This window comes from Hypomesus transpacificus, chromosome 11, assembly GCF_021917145.1.
Source record: "Hypomesus transpacificus isolate Combined female chromosome 11, fHypTra1, whole genome shotgun sequence".
Taxonomy (NCBI): domain Eukaryota; kingdom Metazoa; phylum Chordata; class Actinopteri; order Osmeriformes; family Osmeridae; genus Hypomesus; species Hypomesus transpacificus.
Window position 1 is genome coordinate 1,631,167 of NC_061070.1, and position 21,843 is coordinate 1,653,009.

The 21,843-nt window shown below is 49.7% G+C and overlaps 1 protein-coding gene across 1 annotated transcript in view; it reads left to right on the plus strand.

Annotated features, from left to right (window-relative positions):
• foxn2a (forkhead box N2a) overlaps positions 1-18,470 on the plus strand; it is a 42,749-nt gene extending 24,279 nt beyond the window's left edge. The window contains exons 2-6 of the mRNA XM_047029112.1: positions 6,898-7,460; positions 10,277-10,401; positions 10,633-10,682; positions 16,575-16,643; positions 17,048-18,470. Of these exons, the coding sequence (XP_046885068.1) occupies positions 6,912-7,460; positions 10,277-10,401; positions 10,633-10,682; positions 16,575-16,643; positions 17,048-17,451 (1,197 nt within the window). The 5' untranslated portion in view covers positions 6,898-6,911 and the 3' untranslated portion in view covers positions 17,452-18,470. The remainder of the gene's footprint in view (positions 1-6,897; positions 7,461-10,276; positions 10,402-10,632; positions 10,683-16,574; positions 16,644-17,047) is intronic.
• The last annotated feature ends 3,373 nt before the right edge of the window (positions 18,471-21,843 follow it).

The following is a 21,843-nucleotide window of genomic DNA, read 5'->3' on the forward strand; positions in this document are numbered from 1 at the left end:
CCCTCGCCCCTCCATCCTCCCCCCTCCATCCTCCCCCTCGCTCCTTTATCCTCCCCCTCGCTCCTCCATCCTCCCCCTCACCCCTCCATCTTCCCCCTCGCCCCTCCATCCTCTCCCCTCCATCTTCCCCCTCTCCCCTCCATCCCTTGCCCCTCCATCTTCCCCCTCTCCCCTCCATGTTGTCTGGATTGTGTATTTGACTATTACTCAGTCGCAGTACAGTAGCCTGTTTCTGCTGGATAAATGTACTGGGTGCTGGCTGGTTATTGGGTGGCAGGGCCAGGCCTCTTCTCCCATTGGTTATGCTGCTCGGAGCTGCTTTCTCCTAATTAAAGTGACGGCCTGGTTGTCATGGCAGATGCAGTGCCCACAGACAGCAGTATGGTCTCCCAGCAACTGACCAGCCTTCCTATTTCTACTGACCAGCAACATGCAACACAAGCACCAAACGTTAGGCATACACGATATATCGGCAGCCATATTGGTTTTGGACGATACATGTTTATTTGTAGTGCTATTATCGGTCCAATCAGAAAATGTGGTCGCTAAATTATAATAATAATGTAGCTATAGAGTTTGTTTTATTTGATTTATTTTCTAGATCTTTCTTTCACCAAAATGATCAGATAAAAAAATAAAAAGTGGTTTAATGGGTGGAAATAAATGCAAAACACCAATTTCTGCAAACAATGTCATCTAAAATGTGTTAACCCTGTTGTGCCTTCTCCTTTCGTATGCCCCAGTATTAGGTTTTGCATTTGCTTTGCCATGTAGCGACTTTTCAGAGAGCCACTCAGACATGAAAATCCCTCACCTTTCGGCGAAAATCGCCGTTTTGAAACCAAAATAGGTGACATACGTGAATCGTGTAGATTCGATGAGAAATTGTTTTGGGGGGGGTGGGGGGGGGGGTTGGCATTCATATTCAGTGAACTGTGAACAGGTGCGCGTGTCAGAAGGGAGCGCGAGTGCATGGAAATATTAACGCAAAGGTCCTTGCATCACCAGTGCAGACCAGCATCAGAAGCTGAAAGCACTCCTGGCCTCGGCGATTTACTTGACTGAATTTGGTGAATGATGGTTTCAATCATTTTAATATTTTCTGGTATATTAGTATATAGTTTAGTTACCCAGGAGCTCTGTTGACATAGACTTAGCTAACGTTAGCTACAGCTTGATGAATTAAGTCATTGAACACAGCAGAAGAGAACGCAACGTTAGCTAGCTAAAGCTCCGGTGGAATTTTCAAATGAACGTATGCAGCCCTTAGTGCCGCTTACACACAACAGTGACACTGACAGAAAAGCTAATTTGAGACAATATAAAGATGGAAAACCAGGCTAAGAAACATAAACGTAATTAACTACCTTCACTAGACAACGTTTTACCAATTGGACAAACGGCCATGTTTGTTTCAAGCTCCAAAAACTATTTTTCGCTCAAATCAGCCCCCAAAAAATCGCATTTGCATGCAATAGCAAGGCGCTCGGTGTGGTGGCGTATAGGGGACCGGTTCTGGTGGGCCGGTATGGATCAAAGTCCAGCGCCTATTTTTACTTCCAGTCCGTCCCTGCCGTTCTATCAATAAGCAGACCTGCCAACCTGTACGCAATTTGTGTAGCGGATACGCATTTTTACTTCAAAATACGCTGGTACTTGTATTGGCTGTCGATCATGATGGAAGCGTAGACAAGTTAAGTTAGGGCATGTCCACCATCTCTTGTGGGGGTTATGCATTAAGCCATTTGTGGTGCCCTTACCACATTGTGCCTCATATACTGTAAATGTTAGACCCAGTGACAGGCTGGCATGAAATGGCTTGCATAATACTTAGTGAGGAGGCCATAATAATTTTTGACTCATGGCTTAAGTTACGTTTCTCCAGTTCTCCCCAGGTTGGCAAAAAAGTATCTCAAAATGCATCAGATTGATGCTTTAAAATATGGAATATTCAATTTCTTCTTCTTATGGGGTAGCATGCACCCGGACCCCCTTAGAGGGGTAATATCCTTCTCACCTTTTTCCACCCCTGACCCGTTTTCATGCCTGCCCACTAGCAACTTCTGGTGAGATTTATTTTAGCAACACTGCATGTCAGCGTCTGACTGCATGGGTACCGGGTTCAGTGTTTCTCCTAGGATTCTTTTCGTGATTTTCATAAGTTGCCTCCCATTCATTTTCAATGGAAGCCACCTGACAGGCCCCGCAAGGCAGTCCTTGCTAGGCGAACAGGTTGCTTAGCAAGAGAAGCTAACCTATTCTATGCGTTTATTAGGGCATTTGTGGATGAGCAACGTCAGTATGTTGCTAGTCAAATCCAAACTAGCTAGCATAACACAGCTAGCACAGTATATGTAAGGAATTAAATGCTATTCCCAGCACCACACAGAGCCACTTGCGAGGAGCGAATAAGCCAGTGTATCTAGTGTCCTCATCGACAGGCAGGAGAGGAGTGATGGAGGGAGGGGAGTGATGGAGAGAGAGGGGAGTGATGGAGAGAGAGGGGAGTGATGGAGAGAGAGGGGAGTGATGGAGAGAGAGAGAGGGGAGTGATGGAGAGAGAGAGAGGGGAGTGATGGAGAGAGAGGGGAGTGATGGAGAGAGAGGGGAGTGATGGAGAGGGGAGTGATGGAGAGGGGAGTGATGGAGAGAGAGGGGAGTGATGGAGAGAGGGGAGTGATGGAGAGGGGACTGATGGAGAGGGGAGTGATGGAGAGAGAGGGGAGTGATGGAGAGAGGGGAGTGATGGAGAGAGGGGAGTGATGGAGAGAGGGGAGTGATGGAGAGAGGGGAGTGATGGAGAGAGAGGGGAGTGATGGAGGGAGGGGAGTGATGGAGGGAGGGGAGTGATGGAGAGAGAGGAGTGATGGAGAGAGAGGAGTGATGGAGAGAGAGGGGAGTGATGGAGAGAGAGGAGTGATGGAGTGATGGAGAGAGAGGAGAGTGATGGAGGGAGAGGAGTGATGGAGGGAGGGGAGTGATGGAGGGAGGGGAGTGATGGAGGGAGGGGAGTGATGGAGGGAGGGGAGTGATGGAGGGAGGGGAGTGATGGAGAGAGAGGGGAGTGATGGAGAGAGAGAGGGGAGTGATGGAGAGAGAGAGGGGAGTGATGGAGAGGGGAGTGATGGAGAGGGGGGAGTGATGGAGGGAGAGGAGTGATGGAGGCAGGGGGGTGAGTGATGGAGGCAGGGGGGTGAGTAAGTGAGGCAGGGAGGGGAGTGATGCAAAGAGGGGAGTGATGGAAAGAGGGGAGTGATGGAGAGGGGGGAGTGATGGAGGGGGGAGTGATGGAGGGGGGAGTGATGGAGGGGGGAGTGATGGAGGGGGAGGAGTGATGGAGGCAGGGGGGTGAGTGATGGAGGCAGGGGGGTGAGTGATGGAGGCAGGGAGGGGAGTGATGGAGAGGGGGGAGTGATGGAAAGAGGGGAGTGATGGAGAGGGGGGAGTGATTGAAAGAGGGGAGTGATGGAGGCAGGGAGGGGAGTGATGGAGAGAGGGGAGTGATGGAGAGAGAGGGGAGTGATGGAGAGAGGGGAGTGATAGAGAGAGGGGAGTGATGGAGAGAGGGGAGTGATGGAGAGAGGGGAGTGATGGAGGGAGGGGAGTGATGGAGAGAGAGGGGAGTGATGGAGAGAGAGGGGAGTGATGGAGAGAGAGGAGTGATGGAGAGAGAGGGGAGTGATGGAGAGAGAGGGGAGTGATGGAGGGAGGGGAGTGATGGAGAGAGAGGAGAGGGGAGTGATGGAGAGAGAGGAGTGATGGAGAGAGAGGAGAGTGATGGAGGGAGAGGGGAGTGATAGAGAGAGGAGAGTGATGGAGAGAGAGGGGAGTGATGGAGGCAGGGAGGGAAGTGATGGAGGTATGGGTGGCTTGGAGTAGTGGAGTTGTTTGAGAACCTTGAGGTGGTCAATGACCCTCAGCTGGAGAGGAGAGAGGGATCAGAAGAGAGCTTCTCCATGCCCACTAGAGGGGGGGAGGGGTGTGGCTGCATGAAAGAAGGGGCATGGCCTCAGGGGGCATAGAGGAAGGGGTGTGGCCTCTGAGGAAAGGGGTGTGGCATGTCACTTCCTCCCACCTCATTGCCAGCGTCTCACCAGCCTAACGTCTGGGACACACTGCCTGGGATTAACTGCGATCTACTGTGAAGCGCCTGGAAGCGCCGCCTTTTTTCTTTCGGTGCCCATGTTATCAAATGGGACCGGCCACACTGGTTGAAAAGCGCTGCAATTGCCTGCGATCTGCAGCAATCGTTTCGGCAGCTGGTCAAATTTTTTCGCCAGACGCTTGCAAAATCGGCTGCAGGATGAGAAAATACACAATTGTTGTTAATTTATTTGAATACAAAAACCATGTTATTAAGATGTTACTACATTCATTGTTGACTACAGTGAACATTTGTAAAGTTGTAGACTTAATAATATATTTTTTTAAGGGGTGATTGACTGGGGTATTTCACACTTCCTTAAGGTCTCCTAATAGGATATGTAACATTGGTTGGGCTGAAAATGGCCCGGGTGCTGTTCTATGCCCCCTGATGCATCCAGTGAATTTGTCTGGGAAAAAACGCTAGGTTTTCTCCTTTGATGTCAAACTGCACAGGGATCTTCTGTACTGTTAATTTATCTGGATAGGAGTATACAGGGTGAGGGGATTGGGGCCGGCTTGAGATTCAGCCTGTCCTTGGCCGGGTTTCCCATATTCGTTAAAGGGGCGATTGACTGGGTTTTTGGGGTATTTCACACTGTTCCTTAAGGTCTCCTAATAGGGTATGTAACATTGGTTAGGTTGAAAATGGCCCGGTGCTGTTCTATGCCCCCTGATAGATCCTCTGAAATGTTCCTGAAAAACACTAACCTTTCTCCTTTTATGGTATGATCATTAATATTTAGATAAGCTGCGCGCTGATTGGTTGGTTTTCAACAAGTGAAGCTGGGGAGCAAAAACGCAACACGGCCAACAGCAGCACTCGCTGAAACACCGAAGTTGGAGACTTCGGTGTTGGAGAAATAAAAACGTGCAAATAAATCTATTGTGTCTACACAACATTGTTTCCAACAGATACATATAATTTGAAATGATAACATTACTTGTTTCCACTTCTGTTGTTGAAGCAAACTGGATTGACTTAGGTGGGTAGAACGTTAGGCTACAGCTTAGCAACCAAACCATATCGTGATTCTACTCGGCTTCAGTTAGCTAGCTAGCTCTAGATATCTTGCTGAAAAATAACATGACAAAGATGTGGACAAACATGCATTGTATATTTACATTACACAGGTTATTTATTTGAATGAAACACAGGCAGGAACATGAATCAACGTTAGCCCCATTGCCAATAAACTAGGCTAGATTATCACACATTCTACCTATGCTCTTGCGTTAGCAAGCTAAACTTGTTTACATGCCTACAGTCTAGGTGTTACTAGTAACAGTTACTAGCAATGCTAACGTATCCTTATTCTAGCACCTGCCTCTAATGCCGACTACAGCTAGTGTGTAGAAACGTATTTAGCATTCTACCTGGTATGCTATATACAGGAAACGTTAGCATTGCTAATAACTGTTAGCACAACATCATACTGTCGTTATAGCTTGCGGTTGCAATGAGCATACGGTCGGAACAGCACCTCTTTCCAGGTTCAGCTTCCTAGCAAATCCTGCTTGAAATTGTCCAAGGTTGTCAAAACTGTCTTGGGTGAAATGTTTTGAGTAAATGAATGATTGAGTGTCGAACTTCGCCGGGATCTTCTCATAGACAACAGCAGCCATGGCTGTTGAATGTTTGGCTCCTTGGGAAGACTGTGAGTGTTAGCTTTCCCTGTACAGCCTGGAACACAGCATTTACGACCGTGGTCCATTTTCAATATCCTTGTTATCATTCAAAACGTTCTTCTTTGTAATTCCTTATGAGTAGCCTACACAGAGCAGCGCACAGCTAAACTAGTATCTGAGATAGACGCTACCTCGGGCTGGTCTAGATGTAAATTTTGGGGCGTGACAAAGATACAGACCAGACCATAAAGGGCGGTCCCCCGTCCTACGTCACACCGGTGGCTTTGTTGAAAATCTAGCGTTTTACAGGCACATTTTTTCTCTTTGAGATTTGCGTAGGAAAGAGTTGTCAATGGACTTTGATATTCACTGTATGTTCATTTTACCCACCATTTTTTCTTTTTGAGATTTGCATAGGAAAGAGTTGTCAATGGACTTTGATATTCACTGTATGTCCATTTTACCCACCGAACTGTCGTTATTCAACTATGACAAGGTAAAATCAGTTTCGCAATCAATCGCCCCTTTAAGTCTAAGTTTTGTTTGTTTGAGAGAAACAAGTTGTCACGCGTTGCACGCAACACACATGCGTGCAGACATAGCCTACCGAGAGAGAACCCCCAAGTTTTTTTTACAAGGACAACGTAGGGAAGGATCAATGCTGAGATGCTGTTGGAATAACAAGTTTCCTAAATGTAGCCCATGCCATGTTTATGTACCATGTTGGCGTAATGTGAAAAAGGAAAGCTCAGAGTAGCTGAAAAGCTTGATGAATGGCGCGGAGAAATGCGCCTCTGGTGTGACCAGCCTTGAACCAGTGATAGCCCATCGTGACGCGTCCGGGTGCGTCGCAGCCAGTGTATCCCAGGCGTAATGTGGATGTGCCAACCTAAAAGAAAGATGACAAGGATCTCTTCTCTAACCATCTGTCCTCTCTTCTCTTTCCCCCCTCCCTCTCTTCTCTCCCCCCCTCCCTCTCTTCTCTCCCCCCTCCCTTTCTTCTCTCCCCCCCCCTCTCTTCTCTCCCCCCCTCCCTCTCTTCTCTTCCCCCCTCCCTCTCTTCTCTCCCCCCCTCCCTTTCTCCTCTTCCCCCCCTCCCTCTCTTCTTTCCTCTCCTCTCTCCAGACCCCCCTGGGTTAATGGGTCCTATCATCGGGATGTCTCCTGATAAGAAAGCAGAAACTCCAGCACCCCAGGAGAAGTGGGATGCATTGGGGGCAGGGTCTATCCCTGAGGGGGAGTGTGCCTCCAGCCCATTGGCCACCTGCGTAGATCGGGCAGGCGAGGATGAGGAGCTGACCAACCTGAACTGGCTCCACGAGAACCTGCTGCAGAACTTCACCCTGGGAGGCCCGGGGGGCCCGGAGGCCCTGGCCAGCCCCAGCCCGCTGTTCGACATTGAGGGGGATCCGGGGGCACGGGGCCCTTCAGCCTCCCCCAGCTCGTCCCGGGGCAGGGGGGGTGAGAGGGATGCGCTGAAGGCCAAGCCCCCTTTCTCCTTCTCCCTGCTCATCTACATGGCCATAGAGCAGTCCCCCAGCAAGTCCCTGCCTGTGAAGGACATCTACGGCTGGATCCTGCAGCACTTCCCCTACTTCTCCAGCGCTCCCACTGGCTGGAAGAACTCGGTGCGCCACAACCTGTCTCTCAACAAATGCTTCCGTAAGGTGGAGAGGAGCCTGGGCAAGGTGGGTTTCACCTCACGGACAGTCTCCCCCCCCTCGCCTTCTCTGTCTCCCCCCTCTCTCCTGTCCGTCTCCCCCCTCTCTCCTGTCCGTCTCCCCCCTCCTCTGTCCATCTCCCCTCCCTCTCTCCCCCCCCTTAACTTGACATGGCTACAATCCTGACAGCCTTTCAGAATGTGAGCAGTGACTTCACTGTCTCTCTGTCCACTGCTGTGGGAATCTCCTGCTCAACGTTGCACTGGTTTTTGTGTGTGAGGTTGTGTTTGAGGTTGCGTGTGCAGTATGTAGCAGCTAGCAGCAGAGTCATGGGAGGAGCTAGCAGCAGCAGCATCGTGTGTGTAGCAGCAGCAGCAGTATGTAGCAGCTAGCAGCAGAGTCATGGGAGTAGCTAGCAGCAGCAGCATCGTGTGTGTAGCAGCAGCAGCAGTATGTAGCAGCTAGCAGCAGAGTCATGGGAGTAGCTAGCAGCAGCAGTATGTAGCAGCAGCAGCAGAGTCATGGGAGTAGCTAGCAGCAGCAGCAGTGTGTAGCAGCAGCAGCAGCAGTATGTAGCAGCTAGCAGCAGCAGCAGTATGTAGCAGCTAGCAGCAGAGTCATGGGAGTAGCTAGCAGCAGCAGCAGTGTGTAGTAGCAGCAGCAGCAGAGTCATGGGAGTAGCTAGCAGCAGCATCATCGTGTGTGTAGCAGCAGCAGTAGTATGTAGCAGCAGAGTCACGGGAGTAGCTAGCAGCAGCAGCAGTGTGTAGCAGCTAGCAGCAGAGTCATGGGAGTAGCTAGCAGCAGCAGCAGTGTGTAGCAGCTAGCAGCAGAGTCATGGGAGTAGCTAGCAGCAGCAGAAGTATGTAGCAGCAGCAGCAGTGTTTAGCAGCAGCAGCAGAGTCATGGGAGTAGCTAGCAGCAGCAGTGTGTAGCAGCTAGCAGCAGAGTCGGGGGAGTAGCTAGCAGCAGCAGCAGTATGTAGCAGCAGAAGCAGCAGAGTCATGGGAGTAGCTAGCAGCAGTGTGTAGCAGCAGCAGCATAGGCATGGGAGTAGCTAGCAGCAGCAGCATCGTGTGTGTAGCATCAGCAGCAGTGTGTAGCAGCAGCAGCAGAGTCATGGGAGTAGCTAGCAGCAGTGTGTAGCAGCAGCAGCATAGGCATGGGAGTAGCTAGCAGCAGCAGCATCGTGTGTGTAGCAGCAGCAGCAGTGTGTAGCAGCAGCAGCAGAGTCATGGGAGTAGCTAGCAGCAGCAGTGTGTAGCAGCTAGCAGCAGAGTCATGGGAGTAGCTAGCAGCAGCAGCAGAAGCAGCAGAGTCATGGGAGTAGCTAGCAGCAGCAGCAGTATGTAGCAGCAGAGTCATGGGAGTAGCTAGCAGCAGCAGCAGTGTGTAGCAGCTAGCAGCAGAGTCATGGGAGTAGCTAGCAGCAGTGTGTAGCAGCAGCAGCATAGGCATGGGAGTAGCTAGCAGCAGCAGCATCGTGTGTGTAGCAGCAGCAGCAGTGTGTAGCAGCAGCAGCAGAGTCATGGGAGTAGCTAGCAGCAGCAGTGTGTAGCAGCTAGCAGCAGAGTCGGGGGAGTAGCTAGCAGCAGCAGCAGTATGTAGCAGCAGAAGCAGCAGAGTCATGGGAGTAGCTAGCAGCAGCAGCAGTATGTAGCAGCAGAGTCATGGGAGTAGCTAGCAGCAGCAGCAGTGTGTAGCAGCTAGCAGCAGAGTCATGGGAGTAGCTAGCAGCAGTGTGTAGCAGCAGCAGCATAGGCATGGGAGTAGCTAGCAGCAGCAGCATCGTGTGTGTAGCAGCAGCAGCAGTGTGTAGCAGCAGCAGCAGAGTCATGGGAGTAGCTAGCAGCAGCAGTGTGTAGCAGCTAGCAGCAGAGTCGGGGGAGTAGCTAGCAGCAGCAGCAGTATGTAGCAGCAGAAGCAGCAGAGTCATGGGAGTAGCTAGCAGCAGCAGCAGTGTGTAGCAGCAGCAGCAGAGTCATGGGAGTAGCTAGCAGCAGTGTGTAGCAGCAGCAGCATAGGCATGGGAGTAGCTAGCAGCAGCAGCATCGTGTGTGTAGCAGCAGCAGCAGAGTCATGGGATTAGCTAGCAGCAGTAGCAGTGTGTAGCAGCAGCAGCTGAGTCATGGGAGTAGCTAGCAGCAGTATGTAGCAGCTAGCAGCAGCAATAGTGTGTAGCAGCAGTATGTAGCAGCAGCAGCAGTATGTAGCTAGCAGCAGAGTCATGGGAGTAGCTAGCAGCAGCAGCAGTATGTAGCAGCAGCAGCAGTATGTAGCAGCTAGCAGCAGCAGCATCATGTGTGTAGCTAGAAGCAGTATGTCGCAGCTAGCTAACAGCAAGAGTGCATGAGCTTCACATGACACAGCCTGGTGGGTGCCGTTTCCCTGGTCAGGGATCATATCTCCTCGATATTGGCCTCTCTTCACTGATTATCAGTCAAATATAGAATTGATTTTAAGGTGTTGTTACTGGCTTTTAAAGCTTTATATGGAGTAAAGACGGGAGTCATTCAGCCATTCCACAGACTCTGATGAAAACAAAAGGTGATCGTGCCTTTTCAGTTGTGGCCCCTAGTCTGTGGAATTAATTGCCCATTTTTATCAGGTCATCCCCCATCACCGAGACATTTAAGTCTCGTCTTAAAACATATATTTATTCCTTGGCTTTCGAGTCAGTTTAGGGTAACCCCTGCTTATTTGTTTTGTTTCTGTTTCTATTAATTGTTGTTTGTCTTATTTGATAACTTGTAATCGGAGTCAAGGTTATATTTGCCCTCTCGCACTCTCTCTGTCAATCTCTCACTCACTCACAACCTTACTTACTCTGTGTGTGTGATCAGGTGAATGGGAAGGGGTCTCTGTGGTGTGTGCATCCAGAGTATCGGCCAAACCTCCTTCAGGCCCTGAAGAAGCAGCACCTTCCCTCAGCACACACCCTCTCCACACCGCCTGCCTCCCCCACCAGGTGAGCCTCCCCCATTCTCACCCCAGCCTGCTTGTAGTTTAGTGATTGTTATCCACACTACTTTGTATAGTTGTATTTAACACTGATTGATTGTATTTAACTTCAATCCTAACCTGACCCTCCTCCCTTTTCACCTCCCCTCCTCTCTCTTCACCTCCTCTCCTATATCCTCAACTCCTGTCCACTCCCTTCCTCTCCTCCTTTATCATCCTTCCCCTCCTCTCTCCACAGTGCCTCATCACCTCCTCGTCACCTCTTCCTGCAAGGCTGCTCACTCAAAGGTGAGTCATCTACTCTCTCTCTCTACTCTCTTTCTCTCTCTACTCCATCTCTCTCTTCTGCATCTCTCTCTCTCCATCTGTTTATCCATCTCTCTCGTTCTACTCCTCGATCCATCTCTCTCCTTGTCCTTCTCTGATCTGATCAACCAGAGCAAATTTCTAATGTTTGGTGTAAACAAGGTACAGCTCAGGTATGATTCCACACACACATCGTCCTCTCCTATGGACCAGTACATATTTAGTCTGATCTGAAACTCTACCTGTGATGTTGATGTTTGCTGCTGTACATTTCAACCATGATCAGCTGACTGCACATCCATCCCATACTTCCCCCCCTCCATCCCACCAAGTCCTCCATCCTCTCCATCGAGATCTGGTGAGACCAGTATGACCTTGACCACCTGTAGTACAGACCCTCTAGTACAGACCCTTTAGTACAGACCCTCTGGTACAAACTAGGGGTGGAACGGTACATGTATTCGTATTGAACCAAAACGTTACGGGCGTCACGGTTCGGTGCATGAAATTACACAAAGAGTACACGGTATAAAAATTAATAAAACTTGCGTGCAAATGAATTAATGTAATGCGGAACTACTGTTAGATACTCGTGTTCTTTTGGGACACCTAATCTGTTGCCCCGCTTTAGCTCTGAAGCTCTGATTGGCGCCGCTGTGAGTCAGAGATAACTAGCAGCACTAAGGACGAGTATGGCGAGTGGTGGCGACACACGAGAGATAGAGGACCCGCCGGCCTCTTTAAGATCACAAGTTTAGGCAAACTTTGCTTTCCCATTCAGTAACAGTAGTTCAGACGAGAGAGTGGTGGATAAGACAAGCACTGTGTGTCGGCGTTGTTCAGCAGTTGTGGGGTATGAGTGTGTGTATTTGAGAGACACATTTTTTTCTTTTTTTGTATTTGTCCAAGTTCAGTAGTACAGTGCTTAACCCAGGGTTTGTACAAGGTGCTTTAAGTGCCTAAAGTACTGGAATTTGACTTTTTTAAATGTAAGTCCTGGAAAACCCTTAAAGTCATATTAATGACGAGGTACCTGAAAAGTGCTTGAATTATTTAAAGACAATATACATGAATTTACAAAGTCATTTTAAAGTGTTCATAAAAAAAAAGAAATACAGTCTTTTCACTCAAAATTAACGCCTCAGCCCACCCCCGTCCTGCTAATTTAATTAAAGCACCATCCGTTTTTTTCTGGCATTCTTTGGTTTGCGTTAAAGCATATGATCAGGTTCTCAATTAATTTAAGTGTTTTTCAAGCACGATAAGAGCCAAAGTAGAAAAATCAATTCTGTTCTGAAAAAGCGCTGTCTGAAGCGGCATTCTTTGCACAAACACCAGACTCAAACACTGAGAAAAGACGCTTCTTCTCAGCCAGTGCGCGCCAGTACCGTATTGATTAGGCCTACTTGAGGACGAAACAGAAAATTGTCAAAATTACCATTTTGGCGAGTATCCTCGAAAGCAGTCTGTAATGAGTTTCAAAGTCTTGAATGAAGGTGAAGAGCTGGCAGAACTGGATCTGTGTCAGATCCGCGACATGTGCGTAAGGTCTTAGAGACAGACGTCTAATGAACCCACTGCTGTCCGTCTCATTAATGTTAATCAAAGAAAAAGAGAAAATCACTCACTGCTATTGATTGAGTAACATATTACATTACATTACATTACATTTATTCATTTAGCAGACGCTTTTATCCAAAGCAACTTCCAAGAGAGAGCTTCACAAAGTGCATAGGTCACTGATAATAACAACAAGATAGCCCCACAGCATTGCGGGTAGTCAAAAACAAGAAGTACATATTGTGAACAACCAAAAAATAGTGCTAAAGGGAAGAAACCATAAGAGCATGTAGTTAAACAAGTTAAAATTACACAACATTAATCTCTAAGTGCAGGTGTACCTGTAGAAAAGCAGTAAAAATAGGATTAACTAAAAAAAGAATACAACAGTTTAAATCAGCTACCACTAACCAACAAGAGCAACAGTCTAAGCAAGAGTCATTGTGAACCTTGAGGAAACTAGCGTTGGGTTCAGCAAACCATTCCTAAGTACCATTGTACTCCCGGAACAAGTGCGTCTTGAAAGGTGGAGAGACAGTCCGTGTCTCTGATGGAGGTGGGGAGTTGATTCCACCACTGGGGTGCCAGGCAGGAGAAGAGCTTGTGCTGGGACCGGGCGGTCTTGAGAGGTGGGACCACCAGGCGGTTGTCTGAAGAAGACCGTAGGTGGCGGGTGGGGGTGTAAGGCTGCAGGAGAGACTTGATGTAGTCGGTCATTTAGCAGACGCTCTTATCCAGAGCGACTTACAGTAACTACAGGGGCAAGTAGGGTGAAGTGCCTTGCCCAAGGACACAACGTCATTTTTTTTTTTTTTGGCTCAGCCGGGAATCGAACTGGCGTGTTCAGATTACCAGCCCGATTCCCTCACCGTTGAGCCACCTGACTCCCCGCCTCAGGACATATGTAGCTTTAATAAGGATTAATTTAAAGTAAATAAAGTATATGTTTGATAAATGAGATCTCTGATTGTAGTCCTTGAAAACCCCCAAATTAGTGCTTGAAAAGTCCTTGAAAGTACTGGAATTTTATTATACAGTATGAACCCTGTTAACCAGCCTTTAGATACACATACAAATAGGCCCCCAAAAAATCCCTGACGCAATCGGATTTTACGTGTCATTGTGGTGGGAAATTGTTTATTGGGCAAGGTGGCAATCCGGAGAAGTATACATGGGGTCTGATTTTGGGGCCTAAGATGGCGGACTGATGGCCTGGCTGCCAGCCCAACTTATCCCCACCCAAAAAAAACATGGTCGGAAAGTTGGGTCTGGAGTAGCTCGTTTGCGGAAAAAAACTATATCCGAACAGGAGCTGTCCAATCAAATTGTCAGGGCGGGCTTTATATGATGATGGACAGATGATCAACAGTAACGTAATCAACAACGTCACCAAAGAGCGCTTTGGTTGAATTCGTTTTCAACAAACAACATATTATGTTGCTCTGATTGGTTGTAGTTCTATCCAATCGACGAGGCATTTGTTTTACGAGTTCGATTGAAACACGCCCCATAGTCGCAGCCCAACGGAGAGTTATCAGACTCATATTCTGACTAGAATTATGAGTAAGACAACGTGAGGCTAGCGGACTGAGGCCTACGCAGTTAGAATTCCACTCTAAACAGGATTAAACCAGAACAGGGAAAAAGTCTGATGGGGAAATGGTTTGGCAAACAAGAAGTGTGTTTTGAGTGGAGTGGGTTGTAATTATATAACAATGGATTGCTAGGCTCAATCAACAGGATGGTCCTGTCTTGAAAAAGAGGGGATCCAGATAGCTTACAGCTAGTATGGTCAAAGAATAGATTACTTTATTCATCATTACTTACTTTAAGGGACCGAAGTCGTGTGTCAAAAGTGATTCTCAGTTCTGCTGATCCAGGCCAGCATTGGGGAAGATGGAGGAGAGGAAAGTTCTGGTTGCGATAAGGTGACTAGGGCCGAATCCCAATACTCCCCCTTACCCCTAGCCCTTAGTTTACCCCTAGCCCTTGGCCCGCAAAACTGAGGAGTAAGGGTTACATATCCCTAAGAAATGGGACGCCACTTGGTTACAGGTACGTCATCTAGCACGTATCGATATCTCCAAAGCAAAGTAGTGTTATGCACTGATATTAAACGAAATTCGCTGCTAATGGAGTTTATTTAATACTGTAGACATGCTATTCACAGAAATGCGGGACTGTTGTGCAATTCAGCACCGTAACATTAGTGCACCAAACTAGTGTTTTTTTAAACGTTTCAATTAGGAAAATGGTTGCATATATATATGTTCAGGACTGTGTATAACACAAAACAAGACTGTCATAATTTTTTATCAATTAATTAAGCTGAAAATATTACATTTATCGGACTCTCTGGATGATCTGGCCGCCATTGTTGCCGGTCGCGCAGTATTCACATAGCCCTAGGTTTCAAGTAAGCTCCCGATGTTATTTGGTTTTAAGGGGTGTATACCCCTTAGTCTTAGCCCTACCCCTAGCTCAAAAAGAGTATTGGGACATCACTAGCTCTCACGGGAACGCGCAAAACTAAGGGGAAGGGGTAAGGGGGAGTATTGGGATTCGGCTTAGGGGTTGTTGGGAGTTAAGGATGCGAGGCAAGGCCATGTGAAGGAGGGTGAAGTGAAGGGGGCTTTTTCAGAAGTAAAGAAGTTTGTCAACAACTTTATCAGCCTGATGATGCGTTTGCAGTTTTGGGAATGGTTAGAAACGGGTTATTTGAACCTTCTAGAGGGTTGGGTAATATTAACCAGGGCGGGGTTGATTATTCTAATTTCAGGCTATAAAAGGAGGATCTTTGGGGCTTTTTTTGTGTGTCTGTACCTGTGTTGAACTGCCATGCTGAATAAACCACCAAGCCATCTTGACTTATATATTCTTAGATATTCTGTCTCAGACTCCAGAATCCTTCTTGAAGACGTCTAGTTTCTTCAACATCATCTTCAATGCGCCGTATTTACTCATAGAGGAACCTGGTTTGTTTTGCTTTTCCCTCCGTTGTACCGAACTCGTACCGAACTCGTACCAAATCGTGATGTATGAACCAAGCCTTCAGTGTACCGTTCCACCTCTAGTACAGGCCCCCTAGTACAGGCCCCCTAGTACAGGCCCCCTAGTACAGACTCTCTAGTACAGACTGTAGTACAGGCCCCCTAGTACAGACTCTAGTACAGACTGTAGTACAGGCCCTCTAGTACAGGCTCTAGTACAGGCCCTCTAGTACAGGCCCTCTAGTACAGGCCCTCTAGTACAGGCTCTAGTACAGGCCCTCTAGTACAGGCCCTCTAGTACAGGCCCTCTAGTACAGGCCCTCTAGTACAGGCCCTCTAGTACAGGCTCTAGTACAGGCCCTCTAGTACAGGCCCTCTAGTACAGGCCCTCTAGTACAGGCCCTCTAGTACAGGCCCTCTAGTATAGACCCTCTAGTACAGACCCTCTAATACACCCTCTAGAACAGAACGAGAGAGGGAGGGGTTGGTTCGACTCTCTCCTCCAGGACATCTTATCCTGGTGACAGCATGGTCTGTCAGGACCCCCCAGTAACCCCGATCCCCAGTAACCCCTTACACCCAGTAACCCCTGACCCCTCAGTAACCCCTGACCCCTCAGTAACCCCTGTCCCCCCCTCAGTAACCACTGGCCCCCCAGTAACCACTGACCCCCCCAGTAACCCCTGACCCCCACAGTAACCCCGACACCCCCCCCCCCCCCAGTAACCCCGACCCCCAGTAACCCCTTACACCCAGTAACCCCTGACCCCCCAGTAACCACTGACCCCTCAGTAACCACTGACCCCCTCAGTAACCACTGACCCCCCAGTAACCACTGACCCCCTCAGTAACCACTGACCCCTCAGTAACCCCTGACCCCCTCAGTAACCACTGACCCCCCAGTAACCACTGACCCCCTCAGTAACCACTGACCCCTCAGTAACACCTGACCCCCCAGTAACCACTGACCCCCTCAGTAACCACTGACCCCCTCAGTAACCACTGACCCCCTCAGTAACCACTGACCCCCCACAGTAACCACTGACCCCCTCAGTAACCCCTGACCCCCACAGTAACCCCGACACCCCCCCCCCCAGTAACCCCTTACACCCAGTAACCCCTGACCCCCCCAGTAACCACTGACCCCTCAGTAACCCCTGACCCCCCAGTAAACACTGAACCCTCAGTAACCCCTGACCCCCCAGTAAACACTGACCCCTCAGTAACCCCTGACCCCCTCAGTAACCCCTGACCCCTCAGTAACCCCTGACCCCCTCAGTAACCCCTGACCCCACAGTGACCAGCCTGTGCTCTCCTCCTACAGAATCAGACATTGACGCAGCCACTGCCATGATGCTCTTAAACTCCGCCCCTGGCCACCAAGACGAGCCATGTAAGACACGCCTCCATGCCATGCCACCACCTCCCTCTTTCTCTCCTTGCCTCGACCTCTTTCCATACTCCTCCCTCCCTGCCTCCACCTTCCTCCCCGCCTCCACCTACCTCCCTGCAATCAGCTGCCTCCACCTACCTCCCTGCCTCCACCTCCCTCTCTCCTTCCCTCCCATCCTCTTTCTCGCTGTCTTCATTCGCCACCCTCACTCTTCCTTCCTCCGTCTTTCCCACCACCTCTCATCCTGTCCTTCTCTCCTTCTGCCCTCGTCCTCATCCTGTCTTCTTCCTCCTTGTGTTTCCAGGCTGGTGTGGTTGTGTAACCCTAACCCTCCCATATGTGTCTACCTCTGCTCACCTCTGTCTCTCTCTCTCTCCCCATCTCTCGCTCCCTCCCTCCCTCAGGTGACTCTGACGGTCCTCTGGACCTGTCTAGACCAGACCTGGTGCTGGTGAGCAGCGACCCCAAACAAGACCACAACTACAGCAGCTTGGCCCTCCAGCGCTGCTCCTCCTCCTCCTCCCTCTCTTCCCTGGAGGAGGGAGGGGGGCGGACGCGCCGCGCCGGCAGCGAAGGTTTCCATAGCGACGAGGACTCTGACCTGTGGGAGGAGAGAGGCCGCTCCCTCCCTCCTCGCCGCACCTCTGCCAAGCGTCCGGCGAAGAAGCGCGCCAGGCGGGAGGTGCGTCCAGACCTGGACGAGGAGCTGAAGGAGGCGGCCGGATCCCTGCTGCACCTGGCCGGCGTCCGCAGCGACACGCACGGCACCACACGCTCCGCCAAGAGCAAAAAACTGAACCGGAAATGAGGTGGTGTCTCTGCCCCTTAGGACCCCCTGACCCTTTGTGTGTCCTGGTGTGTCTGCCCCGTCTCCTCTTCATCTTTTGGTCTCTTATTGGATGTTTTGAGCCCTTTTATATTTTGGGGATTTCCTGTTCAAATCAACAGGTGGCAATAGGACAACTGGCTCAGGAGAAGCAAAGCCATAGACTCTAGTAGCCAGGGGTCTTCTCCCCAGCGCCCACACTTCTCCCTGTCAGCCAGGAGACAGCAGAGGTGCGTCTGAGTGGCAGACCCATGCTTCCTCCTCCTCCGCTACGTATTCAGAATGAGCATGATCTTTCCAGACACCCTAACTCTCATACCGAACATACCCCAACTGCTAATGGACCCCCTCCTCCTCCTCTTCTTCTTCCACCCTGTAGAAGGAGAAGATACTTGTTGTGATGTGTGACCTTGGTTAAGGAGTATCCTACAGAGATGCAATAATGAATCCATGACCTTAATAACCTTCTTAACCTGGGTTCCTCTAAACGCTGGTGTTGATCAGGGATGAGGGCACTGCTGTGTAGTGTAGAGACAGAATTAAGTATCATGTTTTAAGTGTTTACAGTGAACCGGGATCTGGATCATCCAGACAACCAGGTGTTTACCTGCCCTGGCCCCAGCCTCAGCCCTGGCCCCTGCCTCTGTTTCTGCCTCAGCCCTGGTCCCAGCCTCTATTCCTGCCTCAGCCCTGGTCCCAGCCTGTGTTCCTCCCTCAGCCCTGGCCCCAGCCTCTGTTCCTCCTTCAGCCCTGGCCCCAGCCATAACCCAATTTTCCGAGTCTCAGCTCCGGACTCAGCCCTGGCCTCCCTTGGGTGTTCCTGTCTGTCCAAAGTGAGGTGTGTCTAATATGGCCCAATCATGGCAGATGTGGTAACCATGGTGATCCCGAACTGTGCTGTTGCACTATCCCTCCAACACATGTTCAAGAGGAAGAGAGTGAGGGGGACAGAGAGACAGAAAGTGTGATGGAAGGGGAGAGAGAGCAAGAGGATGCAAGGGGGAGGGAGAAAGGGGGGGAGGGAGGGGGATTCTGAGACGGAGAGGGAGGGAGAAGGAGAGAAGGATGGGGGAGGGGGGGAGAGGGAGACAGAGAGAGGGAGGGAGGGAGGGAGAGGAAGAAGGAGAGAGGAAGAAGGAGCGAGGGAGACGGAGGGAGAGAGGGAGACTGAGAGAGAGGGAGAGGAAGAAGGAGAGAGGGATATGGAGAGAGAGGGAAGGGGTGAGAGGGGGGGATGGATCTAGTCTCTTTGTCTCTGCTCACACCAGGAAACAGAAAGGTAGGAGGCCTCACCAACCAGGAAATCAGCTGCTCTGAGGCGGCAGGCCTCAGGCTGGCAGGCTGATTACTCACAGGAAACAGGAAGTGGAGGCAAGTTGTGAAAGAAACAGGCAACAAGATTGTGTGTCAGGGAGGCTGAGGCCAGGTCTGTAAGCAGTGTAAGGGCTGCGTCTGCTCTTCCTCCAGAAACATTTGTGTTCACAACCTCCTCTGGCAGGAAGTCACCCTGTCATGTGACTCACAGGCCAGGACCTGTCATGTGACTCACCCTGTCATGTGACTCACAGGCCAGGACCTGTCATGTGACTCACAGGCCAGGACCTGTCATGTGACTCTCACAGGCCAGGACCTGTCATGTGACTCTCACAGGCCAGGACCTGTCATGTGACTCTCACAGGCCAGGACTTGCTGAGGCTGTAAATACAGCCGTGAAATACTTTGAAACTATGCTTTGAAAGTTTAACAATGAGATAAATTATGATTTGGGGGGGATTCCCAAGGGAAATACTTATAATTGAGGTAAAATTATTAAAGCAAAAGTTTGATAACTTAATTGGACTTAATAACTAAATAAGTTGTTTTCCCTTTTGTGTTTTAAGATGTTTTTTTTGTAGTGGGTATATAACGTTCCTGTTAGTTTTCAACAGGAATTCAAATATACACTGGTATTACCCTGCTGTGAATCGGAAAAAAAATGTTCAGTAATCATTGACTTATTTATATTTAATTTATGAGACTATTGAATGCGTCTTGCGTTAGCTGGGCCCTGTGCTGACGGCCCTCTGCTGACGGCCCTGTTGATGCTCCCCTCTGACACCAGTACTGTGACTGGGAGTGTTGTAGCTGGTGTGTCTGTGTAGAGCGGCTGGTGTGTGTCTGTGTAGAGCAGCTGATGTGTGTCTGTGTAGAGCGGCTGGTGTGTGTCTGTGTAGAGCAGCTGGTGTGTCTGTGTAGAGCGGCTGGTGTGTGTCTGTGTAGAGCGGCTGGTGTGTGTCTGTGTAGAGCAGCTGGTGTGTGTCTGTGTAGGGCGGCTGGTGTTTGTGTAGAGCGGCTGGTGTGTGTCTGTGTAGAGCGGCTGGTGTGTGTCTGTGTAGAGCGGCTGATGTGTGTCTGTGTAGAGCGGCTGGTGTGTGTCTGTGAAGAGCAGCTGGTGTGTGTCTGTGTAGAGCGGCTGGGGCGTGTCTGTGTAGAGCAGCTGGTGTGTGCCTGTGTAGACAGGTGGTGTGTGTCTGTGTAGAGCGGGTCCATCTAACCACCACTGCCAAGTCCGCCTGTTGTTTCCCTTGTTTGGCTGAATAGAAGAGTATTGATTTGATTATTGATCCTGAAGACCATGTCATGGTGTCACTGCCAACTCTGCCATGCTAGCTAGCTATGTCATGGCACTGCCAACTCTGTCATGCTAGCTTGCTATGTCATGGCACTGCCAACTCGGTCATGCTAGCTAGCTATGTCATGGCACTGCCAACTCTGCCATGTTAGCTACCTATGTCATGGCACTGCTAACTCTGTTATGCTAGCTACCTATGTCATGGCACTGCCAACTCTGCCATGCTAGCTAGCTATGTCATGGCACTGCCAACTCTGCCATGCTAACTAGCTATGTCATGATGTCACTGTCAACTTTGCCACGCTAGCTAGCTCTGTCATGGTGTCACTGCCAACTCGGTCATGCTAGCTAGCTATATCATGGCACTGCCTACTCTGCCATGCTAACTAGCTATGTCATGATGTTACTGTCAACTTTGCCACGCTAACTAGCTCTGTCATGGTGTCACTGTCAACTCTGCCATGCTAACTAGCTATGTCATGGTGTCACTGCCAACTCTGCTGCCCATGTGTGTGGGTTACAGACATCTGTCTCCATGGTGACAGATGAAACGTGGATGGCGTGGGTCTGGGACTTCCCCCTGCCCCTGGAAACCCTGGCAACAGCTAGCTGCCCCCCCCCCCCCCCCACACACACACACAGCACCCAGTGATCCTTTGTTTAAAACTGTCCTTGAAGATGTATTCAATATGCGATTTTCCCCCAAATACTTTTTTTCTTTTCAATTATTATGGTTATGAAGAGCATTTTGTTGCATTTGACTAACTGAAGCTGCCAACCCAGTGTGTCAGCTGTCTGCTCTCTGGCAGACACACCTTTTGGTTTTTGTATGCTAACCTTTGTTGATAAAATGTTTATAAAGTTTATTTTCGCCAAAGATATGCAATTGCATTATATATGGTATTACAAAATAAAAATGTCTTGTTTTACCTTGGCTTTGTCAGTGTATTTTTGAGTGTGTCTGTGGTTGCTTTTCGGTAACACGTGTCAATATGAGACATTAAGATTTTCTTTTTAACATTTGATTAATTTAGACTTCATCCAAGTGACTAACCGAGCACATGGGAAGTACCGCAGATTAAAGTAAGTGTGAAGTTCTTCATTCTCAGCCTGGTATCTAAGATGTGGATACTTTTGCACAGTCTGGTAAAACGGACCGTTCCTTGACACTGAGCACCGAAATACTATAGAACTATGCACTTCTGATCCATGATCTTATGCAGTACTTCCTATGTGCAGTTGAATGTGGCTCTGAAAGATGGCGTATGCTAAAGGAGTGGACAGCCTCCCATCTCCCAGGATGCACCAGGGCTAAAGCATTAACATGAATGAGGACACTCTGAATCAACGTTGCCACCTGCTGGGGGCAAAACACACTTTCCACAAACATCTGTCCCTCTCTCTCCCTCCCCCCTCGTTCCTCTAGCCATCTCTCCCACCCTGCCCCTCCCTCCCTCTTTGGGCACTGATTCAGTCTGTCATCATGCTGGAGGCTGCTCCATTATTGATGGCTGTGGGCGGGGCCATGATGTCTGCTTCCTGTGGGCAGGCCTGTGATGGCTGTGGGCCCCACTGCCAGGTCGTCAGTGTGGAGCTTGACACTTGAGGACAAAGAAGGTCTCACCCAGCACTGGCCTGTGTAAAGACAACCCTTAACCTCAAACCTTCAACCCCAGTCCCAGCCTCCTCAGCCTCCTCCCTCCCCTGCCTCCTCCTTCCCCAGCCTCCTCCCTCCTCAGCCTTCTTCCTCCCCAGCCTCCAGC